At 33.1% G+C, this 14,017-nt stretch overlaps 2 protein-coding genes across 5 annotated transcripts in view; one reads left to right on the top strand and one right to left on the bottom strand.

Annotated features, from left to right (window-relative positions):
* robo1 (roundabout 1) overlaps nucleotides 1-14,017 on the bottom strand; it is a 476,471-nt gene that overhangs the window by 5,392 nt on the left and 457,062 nt on the right. For all 3 annotated transcript variants that reach the window (XM_064359787.1, XM_008192882.3, XM_064359788.1), the window contains 4 exons: nucleotides 12,324-12,605; nucleotides 8,068-8,334; nucleotides 1,781-2,058; nucleotides 1,512-1,728 (listed from right to left, as the gene is read on the bottom strand). In XM_064359787.1, the coding sequence (XP_064215857.1) occupies nucleotides 1,512-1,728; nucleotides 1,781-2,058; nucleotides 8,068-8,334; nucleotides 12,324-12,605 (1,044 nt within the window). The remainder of the gene's footprint in view (nucleotides 1-1,511; nucleotides 1,729-1,780; nucleotides 2,059-8,067; nucleotides 8,335-12,323; nucleotides 12,606-14,017) is intronic.
* Nucleotides 1-14,017, top strand: part of D12des (delta-12 desaturase) — a 54,534-nt gene that overhangs the window by 24,279 nt on the left and 16,238 nt on the right. The window lies entirely within an intron of this gene.

Genomic DNA, 14,017 nt, shown 5'->3' with positions numbered 1-14,017 from the left:
TCGCAAATCCTTACGAATTCGCAAAGTCAATCATTTTTACTTATGTCTTTCTGGAATTTTTAAAACCGTCAAATTAGCGGTTCCTATGTCACTTCGGGTTCTTCGTAAGACATTTCGTGTACCATGCGATAATTTGCATTTATAATTAGAGTAAGCGTTTGTTTTTCTTTGTGGTTCCAAATCTACTAAAACTGAGGGAAATGTATTCTAATTAAATATTTCCGTTCAATATTATATTATTTAACTCTTCAGCGTGGTTAATTATGAAAATCATCGTTTTCATACAAGTTAATAAAGTATAAAGGCTATACCCACTAATTATAAATTCAAATGATCGCATAGTATATGCTCATTTTGTTTCTTCCTATCGTTTTGATTCAAATGTTGAGACTGAAGATCTTTATGATCTCATCATAAACATGGAAGGATGTAAAGGAAGCAGTTAAGTTTGATAAAACAATCTTCAATATGTCGTCATTTTGTATTTAAAAAGGCTATGTTTTAATAATTGATGTATTTTTGCTTTTGAATAGATTTTTCCTTTTTTTTTCGATCAACCGGAACAGCCTTACTGCTGTTGATTAATTATTCCGGATAATAATCCGTCTACTGTTATACTGTACCCGGATATCTTAGTTAATGTAAACGTCTTCTGTGTTTTTGCCATAAACATAACTTTACAATGTAAACTGTATTTCAAATTACTTGCATATTAAGTGAAATCACGCTTTTGGAAATTTTTTGTTTCTGTTTTGTTGATCATTTGTATCGTTATTAAAGATGCATAATTCTCCAATAATTTAATGAATTTTTTATGGCGCTAACCCGTTTCCTTTTGTAGTCATTCCAAAAAAAAAAAAAAAAAAAACAAACTGGTATTCCAAACATGCTGCACTTCCTCTACAGATTACCTAATCTACAAGCACTTACCTAATTTCAGGCAATTTTGAGTGTTTTAGCACATGCCTGTTTAGAAAATCCTATTTTCAAAAAACATCGGCGAAGAAAGTCAAAAAGTGACCATAAGAAATCAGACGGCGCTAGACCGTGGTGTTAGTGACAAGGGCGACACTCGAGAATAAATTGCAATAACTTTAAATAGCAATAACTTGCTGAGTGTTATTGATGTTGAAATGTTTGCTACACCAAAAATTTATTAAAACAATTAGCTTCATTTCAACTTAGTTACGTAGGGGTTTATATTCTTAAATAAAAAATTCTGGCTTCTTGAATTTTTTACTACACAAATATGCCACGTTACAAGAAAATTGCAACTTTCTCAGCTTTCTTTTGTTAAAACTAGAGCTTGCGTATGAACATAATGTTACATTACAATTTACAGTTATTGAAAAATCTTGTGTACAAAAATATCTAACTTTATCCATAATCCAGAAGAAAGATATGGTTACGTAAATACAAAATTTTCCCAATTATTTTTTTTCAAATTTTTACCCAAACATCTTTTACATATATATTGAATGGTCAAAAAATAAAGAAAATTGAATAAATACCGTCAATATCTAGCGTTCCCGTCTCGCTGATGGTGTATCTATCGGGCAAGCGCTCCTCCTGCAGCACCTTCCCGTCCTTGGACCAGCGAATCTTGGGCTGTTCCCCTTCGGGACTGGAGGCTTTGCAGTGCAAAGTGACCATGCTGTGCAGTGGTAGCGTTTGATTAGCAGGTCCAATTTGTATAATTGGTGGCGGGAGATCTGCCACCGACGTGACCTGCAAACACCGGATGTAATTCCTGCCGATTTTAATTAAAACGTCCTAATACCTGCAGGAATGCTCGCACACTGCTCGAGCCTGCAACACTTAAAGCCGAACAGACTAAAAATCCGGCATCCTCACGTTGCACTCCTTGGATTCGGAGCGTTCCGTGAGCGTTCACGTGCATATGACCGTAGGAATTGTCCGGAAACATGAGCATTTGGGAACCTTCTTTGGTCCAGAAGACGGACGGAGGGGGGTTTCCGGTGGCCGAGCAGTGGAACTCGACGACGCCGTTGAGGGAGACCTTCTGGTCGCGGGGCTTTTCGATGAACGTTGGCGGAGCTGGGGAAGAAAATTTCGGGTTTTCAAGTGGAAATAACTGACCGAAAATCAATCACTATCTATTGAAAACTGTTATTCAACATAAAAATACGGTAGTGTTTTTTTGCTATTTTTAAAAGCTTTAATCAATTTAACTGGTTTTGTTGTCTTTCTGCTTCAAGGGACGTAGTTTTTGTAGAAGCCACCGAAATTTTACCACAACTGACCATTTTGGGTTCAGACTTGAAAGCGGTAACCAATGAATTTTTAAGTGTTTTTTAAAATTCAGCAGCCTAATATGGCAGGAATTACATTTTTAATCTTAAAAAAGAGCGTATTAGTGAAAAGGAGTGTATTAATGAAGTCCATAAATACATCTTGCTTTAGACGAAATCATTCATTACAAGCAGTGGTAACATCGAATAGTCAACAAAAGCTGATGACACAAACATATTAATTTGGGGTGAAAATATGACGGATACCATGAAAAAAACAAAGATATGCATGAATGAGGTAATAAACTGGACTGAAGAAAATAAATTAGTTTTAGATTTTGAAATAACCTACGGCATTCATTTTGCAATATGTAATCACAAGAATTCATAGAAACCGAATAAAATTGTAATTTCATCTAAAGAAATTGAATTAACAGAGAAAACTAATTTGCTGAGAATATAAGTTAAGCTGGACTAAACATATAAATAATTTATTAAAAAAAATTAAACTCAATACATTTACAATACGTGTTTTAAAATAGTTATTTATTTAATGAGTTTGAGTGTAAATCGGACGCTTTATTTCACGAGTGGATTTTTAAACCACGAGTGAAAACGAGTGGTTTATCATCCACGAGGCGAAATAAATGAACCGATTTACACAAAAACGAGTTGAATACAACATTTTATTCTTCGAAATAGACTCAGCAAGGCTTAAAATTGCTTTAAATTTGTTAAAAATAATCTGACGTTTCGTACTGAGAAATGCCAAACAGTTGTCAAAACTTCTTTACACAGGAGAAAAACCGTAAATTTTGACAGTGTCGAAGAATAAAATATATTAATATTGAACTAATAAGAATAGTATATTTCCGCAAACTTTCAATCATTACTAAGCTACGGTATAATATTTTGGGGGCAAAGTGGAAAGATATCAAAAGTATTTGTTGCTCAAAAACAAGTCATGAGAACTATGTATAACTTAAAATATAATGAAACTTGTAGGAACATCTTTAAAAGGAATAACTTCTTGGCAGTAACTGGTTTATACATATATAGATTACTTTTATTTTTCTTTAAACAGAATCTACTTTTTAATGTCACTAACGACCATAAGTACAACACTCGCAAAGTAGACTTAGAGTATTCAAGACACAAATTTACGCTGACGAAAAAAAATAGTTATTATGCAGGAATGAAACTATACAATAGTTTACCATCTATGTAATTTAAATTTTTTTGAAAAGAAAATATTTGACTACATTTTGGATCTCGAACCATATACTTTAAACGAATTCTATAACAGACAGGTTTTTTGACTTATGTATCAAAATTATTTTTATGTTTTTGTTATTTATGTGTATAATACTGACGTTTTTCGTATCAATTTAGTTACTACATGTGTATAAATTGATTGAAATAAATTATTATTATTATTATTATTATTTAAAATCTTTTATAGTCTATTTGTCTTGTATTTCCTAGTCAAATTTGAAGGGTTCGTGTTATTCGAACGAGCTGAAATTTTGCATGCACACGTAATTTCATGATATAACAATGCCGTTATTAATTTAAAAAATAATCTATAACTAATTAACAATTGTTAATAACATTTATCAATTTATGACATTTATCAATGTCTCATTTTGGCTCCTAAATGAACTGTGAAGATGAAACCAGTTCTATTTAATAGACTATTATTTTCTAATGTATGCTTATGTACGATCGGCATCAAGTATAATTTACAATGGCGTAGAAAACTGACACAAGAAACTGTAAATAAACATAATAAAGAAAAATTTTATTTGTGTTTAAAATTCAAAGTACAGATTGATCCAGAAAGACTGTTGCCAACAGATTTTGAAATTATTTTTGTTAGGAATTTGCAGCAAACACTGCAACAGGATTGACAAATATCAAAATAACGTATAACCGCCCAAAACAATAAATAAAGACTAAAAAACAAAAAAAACTATTGTTTCTATGTGATTGGTTTATACACACTGTTCAGAAATCGTTGTTCATAACCATATTTAAACGTAACAGGTCCGTCAAAATAGTGCAAAAATGCTTCGTATCTAATAACGAAAGAATACACAACAATAAAAATCACGAAAATATAAAGCCAATATCAAGACAATCTCTAAACTTGAAACAACTGACGAAAAATGCAAAAAAGTGAGAAAGAAGCTAATTTCATTGATTTCACAGAGATGGTAGTAGTCAGAAATTTCATAGCCAACTTGATGAACAACCATTTTTTTTGTGTTTTTGATAGTTAATTTGCAGTTTTTGCGAGATGAGGCTACTGGAAGGAGAAAAAACAATGGAAAAAACTGTCAAATGTGACAGTTTATATGATAAATGATAAGTATAACCCAACTACCAAAAAATACTTTTGTTAAAAAAAATTTGCAAATTATTTTGGAAAAAATTAGTATGAACCGCGGCACTAAAGTCATTTTTCATTATTCACTTGTGAAAAATAATACATTTGTCTATTTTTAGAAACTGCTTTCACAGGCTTTAAATTCTGTGTCATTTTCTTCACTAGTTTTAGGATCCTTCAGAAAAGCAAATTTTCAAGAATTTTCTGACTGTTTTTTGCCTAAAGGTGTTGTTAGCGTATCATGTTTGTCCAATAAATAGTGCAAACTGCAGAAATTGAGAATGCGCTTTAAGAAAAATTGCAGGAATTTTAAAAAAATGAACTTATAACACGTGAGTTTACATCTGAGGGGGAGAATCAAAAATCTGTTCAACTTAGGCTAGAGATATCGAGAGTAGATTTCTATTAGTAAATATTCGGGTTTTCGGACTAGCCAATCGAGGTTCCACTCCAACTTTTTTACTTTTTAGAAGAATTTTTTTGAAAGCTTTCAGGATAGTATTTTGTATTTTTTTTTCTATTAGCGCCTTGATTACTTGTGTTTTGCAACCTATTTGTGCAACGAGACTAGACGTCGTGAATAAAACTTTCTGTATTTCTGACAAGTTGAACAGAAAATTTTCTTCAATTCGTTGGGGAATTTGAAAATTTCAATATCGTAACTAAGTTGGGAAAACTTTTATGTAAAATGAAGTTAAAACTGTGGGAATAAGAGGTAAATGTAGCTGTACAACGTTTATCATCCAAGTCTACATTTTAGAAGAGAATACCTAAGTATTTATACGAAGGATATAAGAAAAATAGAATACATTTGCGAATGTAACGTTTCATTTTGCGGTTTTGGGGCACTTGGCAATGGAATAATCCGCATCTTTTGCATACACTCATAAAGCCGTCCGATAATTCCGAAAATGTGGAGTTTTGTATGCACAACTCCGCTGACTTTAATAAAAACGCTTTATAAATTTTAAAGCTTGTGGTGGTCCTTGCCCATCTCTCGCGATAAATTATGTATGATTGCAATTTTGTCTAGACAGGTAAAAAACTCAACCCCTCGACAGAATACAAATGACATAAGAAGTTTATATTTCGGAGTCTCATCCCAAAACCGCGTCTTTTAACAAGATAACTGATTTAAGAGCGACAAGAGCCATTGTTTTGGGTCGATTAAACGGCCTTCCGATAATCATCTGTATTCCATTAGTCGGGCTTTGACAGATCGCCTCTGCGACGTGACGAGTTTGAAAAATGCCCCAAATGACTCACAATTATTTCGGATTACTATAGCTTATTAGGATACGAAACGTTCCCGTTCTCGATAGTGCCGTTAACGTCGCCAGAGAGTTGTTCCATTACTGTCTAAGTTTTCAGAACAATGAATTTATAAAAATAGTTGTAATTAAATAACGGTTAGCACATGGCAAACAAAAAATACAGGCAAATAAAGCATTTAATTCTCTATAGTAGGAAACAAAAATAATGCAAAAATTATATCGTAAACCACAGGGTAGTTCCAGTTATTATTTGGAGTTTTAATATTATGTAGATATTTATACTCTAGGACACATTTCAGCAAAATATTTTTGATTATACATAGTGTCCCAATAAGTATGACGCCATAATAATATTTTTTTAATGGGATATTATTATTTTTATTGCCTTTCTAGCTTCTTAAATGACCCAAAAGTTTTTTTTTCAATCGCTTCAGGGAAAACGCTTAAAGTTCTCGGGTGTCTAGGTATGGAACTCGCATATGCTCGTTGCATAACGACATCCTTCGAACTTTAAGCTTGTGTTTTTGCATTCGTATTATTAATACCTACAAATGAGATTGATAAAATTATAAAATACATAGTTATTAATGATTAGATCATTTATTGAAACTACAAATTACATTAGCTATTCTTTTTTGAAGTTCATGAATAATTTATAACAGCTAATTTTGAGACAAAATGCGACTTTGGCATTTTAATATAGCAAATTTTATTTAAACATACACCACCACTTAGCATTTACAATATTTTGCTTAGAAAATAACTATTATTTACTTAGCAGTTGAAATGAAATTAATGGTGCTATTCTCTAGCTTCTATTACAATGTTATTGCTCTATTACTAGCTGTTAAATTCCTATTACGTCAACTCTGTTACTTCCTGTTAGCAACATTTCTACAGTAACATTCTCTGTTAAATAACAGCGACAAAAATCTCGCCATAAACTAACAGTGACAGTGACAGATCGTGTATTTTTGTGATGTTTTACCAAATTAACAAGAAATTTTATTAAAAATGTGAAAAATGGATAACACTAGAATCTTAGAACCAACTTGGAGAAAAAAAAAGATCTATCTTTAAAAAGATCAACTGGTATAATACAAAATGTTGCAAAGATAATTTGTAAATTTGTATAAATAAAAAAATTAACTCTGTGTACTCTTCATTTTGGTTACATTATGTCGTGAAAATAATAAAACAATTTTTTTTTAATTTGCATTATTTATTTTAAATTACAGTTTTTGTCTACCAATAATAATTTTCTATCTTCCAAATTGTTTTTTTTGCGTATGAGTTCTCTCCGGAACAGAATATAATAATTTGCATTCAATTCATTTACCTAATCCAACACGATCCCACGGAAATTGCCCCAAAACAAAAAATGTGATTTTTCCAATAATTAAGAATATTCTTTGCCCTGATCTGCACTCGTCCTTTGAATTCGTTTTTTCTTCACATTTTAATGGAACTCTTTGCAAGAGACGCTCGAAATGATAATTTTATAAAAACTTCTTGACATTTTGGAACAAAATATTTGTATCAAGTGGTAAGCCATACGTTAAAAACGACTTTCATTATCAGAATCGCAAATTAGACAGCTCTGTTAAGCCCATTTTGGTGTTAAATTTATTAGCGTCCATACATTTAGTTGCCAACCTCGAGTGGGTAAATTTCATCAATTGCATTTTTTTCTAATAAGTGATTTCAATAAGTTATTATAAATAATAAATAATAAAATAAATAATAATAACAATAATAATAATAATAATAATAATAATCCAAATAAATAATAAATAACACAATAATAATGGTCTGATTTTCAAATTAGACAAAAATACAAATAGAACACTTCGATAGTAGTTATCTATTTAAAAAAATATATAACGTTTGAATCCTTGCAATTTACAAATAAAGCGTCGTTTTAAGAAATAAAAATAAAACGAGATTTCGTCCAAACATTTAGAATGCAAAGCTCAACATTTCAGTTTTTTTTCCAAGTAATTAGTGAACCGGTTGAATATAAATTAATTTAAAACGTTTAGCGCCGAAAGTGTATAGCGTCAGAAGCGCCCGCATTTTGACTCTGCTGTAGAGAAAATCGCGCGATTTTGTATCTCGTTTCGTGTCCAAATCTACAGTCCTCCATACTCACAATTAACGACGAGCGATGCCTTGGCCGTGATGCTGCCGACGACGTTCTCGGCCGCGCAGATGTAAATGCCCTCGTCGGAGGTCTGCACGTTGTCGATGAGCAGCGACTTGTCGTCGAGGATGCGGGCGCGGCCGATGGGCATCTTGCCGTCCTCGCGCCGCCACAGCACGTTGGGGACGGGCTCCCCGTCCACCGCGCACTGGAACACCACCCTCTTGCCCAGGAGGGCCACCACGTCTTGGGGTTCCTTATTGAAGAATGGCTTCACTGCAACGATAAATTGCGAGTCACGCCAGCGGTAAATAAAAATGAAGAGGGAACTTAGGGGATTTTCACAGTGTTATTTACTCGCCTAAAAATAAAACTTGGGCGATTGAATCGATCCCTAGCGGCGGAAGCGCTCAATAATGTATCGGTATCCGCCACCATAATCACAGTAATTAAATTTCGCGTTTAAATTAATCAAAAGATGGCTTAATAATTCAAGGTTTGGGGACCGCACGATCCGTAGTCCTTCGGCCAACCGACTTGTGAATAAAGCATTACATTCAGCCGCTTCAAAGGACAAAGCGGATTGTGGGGTTCGGTCGTTATTTCAGTTAGAGCCACAAAAATTCAACTTCAAGAACGTAGCGGAAAAGTGATGTGTTTGGTCAGATATTTAGCAAATGGGGCATTTAACACGAAGTAGACAAAGATATAACTTTGAGATCTTGAAATTCGGTCATATTCGGGATAATTGTTCTAGGAAGTATGATTGTAAATACATAATTATTTTTTTGTATGACACTTATGTGAAGATATTGACTTCTAAAAATTTAACAAAATATGAGACACAGAGTTTTTGGAAGCTTTTATTTAAAAAGCTAATGCATACCAAAATATTTAAAATAGTGTTTTACATAGCAAATTCTCTGTTTTTTTGATTGCGAAATCAGATTTGGAATTTGAAATTTTTTGGTGTAGAAAACCGGAAGTGAAGTTTTAAATCCGAATTTTAGTAACTTGGACCATTTTTTCTTAATTTATTTTTATTTTAAAAAATAGCTCATAATATCTAGATTTTACACTATAAGTCTCAAAATGGGATCTCTATTTCTTTAGGAGATACAGTATTTAATGTACGTGATCGTCCAGTTTACGCAAGAAATTACGCGTTTTTAAGTACATTCCATTCCATTTTGCGAATTATAGTGTGAACTCTATTTACTTTAAGCTATTTTTTTCAATAAATATAATTAAAAAAAAAGGTCCAAGTTACTAAAATTCGAATTTGAAACTTCACTTCCGAAAAAAATTTCAAATTTCAAATTCGATTTCACAAAATTACAAAAGTACGACTTTGATTTTTTCATATGTTATTAACGTTGACATCTTTTACTAATCAATAATCATTTACCAAATTTTATTAATGAACAACTGACTCAAAATATCGCAAAATTTCCGTGTTTTCAACACGGATATTTTTATAAAAAAATGGGTGGTATTTTAATAACTTTAAATCACTTTTCTAAGAATTTGCATCGAAGATAAACCAAAAACCACAAAATGTTATTGTTACTTTTTGTTACCTAGCTGAAAAGTCACTACATTACATCGAAATCGACTGAATTTAGCTGTATTTTTTCGATTTAGCACGTTTTTGAAGAAATTATTAATTGTATAAAAAATTTTCGAAACGAATTTCAGCAAAAAAAAACTTAATTTTTTTGCGAGATTTCACTAGAGAAGACCAAAACGCCAAATTAAGTCAAGTACTATATATCTTCTTTTCGATTGTTTTAGCATATTTTGGAGACAGGAAGCTAATTCTTTCGCAAAATGTTGTCAAAAGCATATCAGAAAGTTACCAAAATAAGTCGAAAAAGGTGTTATTTTGTCTTTTTCAAAAGTTCAAGCACATTTTTGGGGTAAAAACAACTTTTTCGATTAATTTTGCCAACAATGATAGTTAAATCACAAAATTTGTTCCAAATCAATTTTATTTTGGTTTATTTTGCGAGATTTAGGTAAGTTTGAACTTACTTTTACAAGATCGTGCCAAAGCTTTGTTTGATTTGCTTTGTTCGGTTTAGCGCGTTTCTACTAATCAAAGTTTCTTCAAAAAGAGGGCAAAAAAGCATAAAGTTTGGTCAAAAATGTATTATTTTTAATATTTTTCAAACAAATAAACACGTGTTTGCCGAAATTTCAGCAATTTAGACCGAAAATTGCGTGAAACTGTGTTTTTCGAATTTTTGAACGTGTTTTTAGGATAAGAAGTAAGTTCTTTTAGAGGAATTTCATTAAAAGTAAATGGAAATTTGATTATTTCAACCAGTTTTCAATTCCAGAACCAGATTCATTTATTACATGACCTTTTTACCATAACAAATTTGGTCAAAAGTAATGTTATTTCTGCCCTTCTTGAGCTTTTAAACACGTTTTAATGTTAAAAACTCAGCTTTTTTACGAGGTTTCACTAGAAAAGACTCAAAAAATCAAAAATATAAATCCAAAATTATCTTATCCCTATCAGAATTTTTGTACACGTTTTTCAACCGAAAAGTTATTTTCACGCGAAACTTCGTTAAAAACAAACCAAAATTGGATGAAAAATCACCGAATTAGATCGAAATCATTCTATTTTGTCTTTATTAGGTTGATTTATTTTGCAATAACTTGTCAAAACACACCCAAAAATCACCAAAATAAGTGGATTTCTCACATTTTTGTGCAAAATTTCGTAAAAATAAAGGGGAAAAATATTTGGTCGAAAATGATATTCTGTTTTTAAGTGAAAAATTTACGTTTACAGAGTTTAGTCCGAAATAAATTGTAGTTATTATTATTTTTTTTTTGATTGGTTAACACGCTAGTTTTCTCTCTACAAAAATTTCGTTAAAATTCACTGAAAAATCACCAAAATGTTCGTAATTGACATTAATTTTCCCTCGAGAGGAATTAATGTTCTTTCATGTAAGATGAAAAATGATATTTTCTGATAAAACCGTTGGAAAAATCATTTGTAAATATAACACTGGAGGCTGGAGGAAATCCTTTCCTCTATCTTTCATTAATTCATCTTAGAGAGAGAATCTACGTCTTTCCTCCTTAGATACATAAATAGTCAGTTTTTTCAACCTAAAACTCATTTATTTTGTCAAAACTCGCCTCAAAATGACAAGGGTATAATAAAATTTATGTTTACTCTCACGATTTCCTTTGTTTTTGAGCGAAATTTCGTGGAGAATAAAGTGAAAAATGTTGTTTTCAACCTTCCAAATACAATTTTCAGTAAATAAACCGAGATGAAAAATAATATTCTTCAGTTTTTGCATTTTATTAGCAAGTTTTTGAGACAAAAACGTAATTATTTCGCAAAAATTATTGTCAAGAGTAAGCTGAAAAATCCTTGAAGAATTTAATTAATCTTGAAATTTGTTCATTAACTCGAAATGGTATTAAAACATAACGAAATATGAATTCGTGTTTTCGGTTTTGTTTAAGTTATACAGCAGTAAAACTTATTTTTTGTTGGTAACATTTTAAGCGTTCTTTTTATTATTATCTGAATCCTAGATTATAAACACTATTTTAAAACAGGTTTAAATTTAAAATTTAAAATAGATTTAAAAAAATTAATTAATTTAAAACACGTTTTATTCCAATTAAAAAAAATTAATAACACTCATGGGGAAACGCTTAAAGTTCTTGGGTGTCTATGACAGCCCGATTGTTTAAGTTGTTTTTTGCCCTAGCTACTAATTTCCAACAAAAAATCCCAAAGGAAGATCAACGAAATGTCGAACTTCTCAGAAAACTAGTTTACGATCATTAAATTTAGTAAATGATGGACTAATTAAACTATAAAATATAAAAGTCGCATCTTTTATAACTTCTTATAAAGGGTGTCTCAAAACTGTCAAATTTTGAATTCAGAGAGTTGTAGAGAATCACTTTAGTAGTCCAAATGTAGAAACAAATTGTTTTAAAAATGAAATTACAAATTTAAACAAATTTTTTTACGCCAAAATAAAGCAATTTTTTTTTAAATTGTTTTACAGTGTTATTCTCCATATTAACCTTCACCTTAAATCAGAATAAACACTGAAGCACTTGGCCTGCAGTTTTCGGGAAGCCCCAAATCTTAATTTTTTTTTATGTTTGGACTACTGAAGCGATTCTCTACAATGCTCTAAACTCGGAATTCGCCAATTTCGAGTCACCCTGCTCATTTGTTAAAAACGGTAGTTTTCTCAAAAAAATTTACTTACCGTGTACTGTGAGCATAACGGGCGGCGTCTCCCTCGACCCCACCAAATTATGCGCCACGCACTGATATCGCCCTTCGTCGTGTTGTCTAACATCCGAGATCATGAGATTGCCTCCATCGACAATCCTGATCCTCCTGCCGTCCACCTCCAGCACTTCCCCGTCCTTCCTCCACATGAGATTCGGCTCGGGATGCCCTCTTGGCGCCCCGCACTGGAGAAGCGCGGTTTCGCCCGCCGCCACTCTCGTATCGGACGGCATGACCCGAAACTCGTCTCTCAGCACTGCAACAAATGCGAAAAATCGTTATCACATATGTTTATAACGTCTGCCATGAAACGCGCGTTAAAAGCCGCCCAAAACGGAAACGGCGAGGTGCTTATGGTAATACGATTAGATATGCCTTAATAAAGCAGTGCATGGGTTGTTGGTTTACGACTCGACGGGCGAAACCAATAAGTACTTTTAAACTGAAACGTACACGCATCTCTTGTGGGTAATATAAAATTTAAATTAGCCACGCGAAAGACAATGCCACCCAGAAATCCGAGACCTCCCAGCGTATGCCTCAAGAGGATGCGCTGGAATTCGGCCAGGAGTTAACAAGGGCTGGACGGAAGAGGGCCATCGCACGCCCATTAATTAAATTTCCGCGGATGTGAACCGCATTAAAGGCATTTCGAACACATGTAGACAACCGTTGACGAGAGACAGCGCCGTTTTTGCGCCGTTTTGCAGACACTGCATTCATTCACGGGCACGGTGTTTCGGGAACTCCTCTGTGGTCCGGCAAGCGCTACGTGCAAAACTGCGACGACGACTGGATGGAAATCCAAGTGCTTGATCGATGGCTTCCGCCCGAGGCAATTTGGTCCGAAGTAAAATTTTACTAGCGGAGCAATTGCGAAGCAATCACGGAGTATTCCGAGAATGTGCTGCAGATAATCGGAAACTGGACTATAAAATCTTATTCGACTCATGCAGCGGAATACCGTTCGCTTGTATTATGTCTAAATCCTTTGTTCCGGCTAGTCGCACGGAAACATCACAAAGGCCACGTAAGAGTTCAATTAATGGGGGAGATTTCAAAGAGATGAAGCGCGTCAAGGAGGATGAGGTCGCCGACAAATGGGCCAGAAATAGACCGATTCAATTAACAGACGCTAGATCGACTTTCGAAGCTTATTTGTTGTCTAATTACAAACAAACTAACTACTTTTGATGGCTTTTTTAAAAATCTGGGTACAGTTTTTTCATTTTTCAAACGGCGAAGCGCACCATCGTAATCGACGCCGAGACAACTGCATGTTTCCAAGTTGTTGACGCATTTACCAAAGTTCAGTCTATTCATGCGATTTTCGCGATAACTTATGGTCACAGAACAACGAAACTCTTTTAAAAAACGCAATGCTTAATAGTTCCAGAGTTGTTGACGGATCTCCAGTACCAAAAATCGACCAAAATTGGATCAAAACTTCAAATTAGATAAAGGATCTTTCAAATGTGGTGTTCTAGACGTAGAATCATGCGCTGAACAAGATGGTGTAGTTTAAATAGTTTTCGAGAAAAGTTTGTTTAAAATCTAGAGCCACTGAAACTGTACAATTTATGGCAAAAAATTTCAAAAATGTAAACAAACCTCGCATAATATATAAAATGGAGAGCAGAATTGGAATTCATTGGAGCAAACCGTTTT

The sequence above is a fragment of the Tribolium castaneum genome, chromosome 1 (assembly GCF_031307605.1).
Source record: "Tribolium castaneum strain GA2 chromosome 1, icTriCast1.1, whole genome shotgun sequence".
NCBI lineage: Eukaryota > Metazoa > Arthropoda > Insecta > Coleoptera > Tenebrionidae > Tribolium > Tribolium castaneum.
The sequence above is the reverse complement of the archived record's forward strand: the minus strand, read 5'-3'. Positions and strand labels throughout refer to the sequence as shown.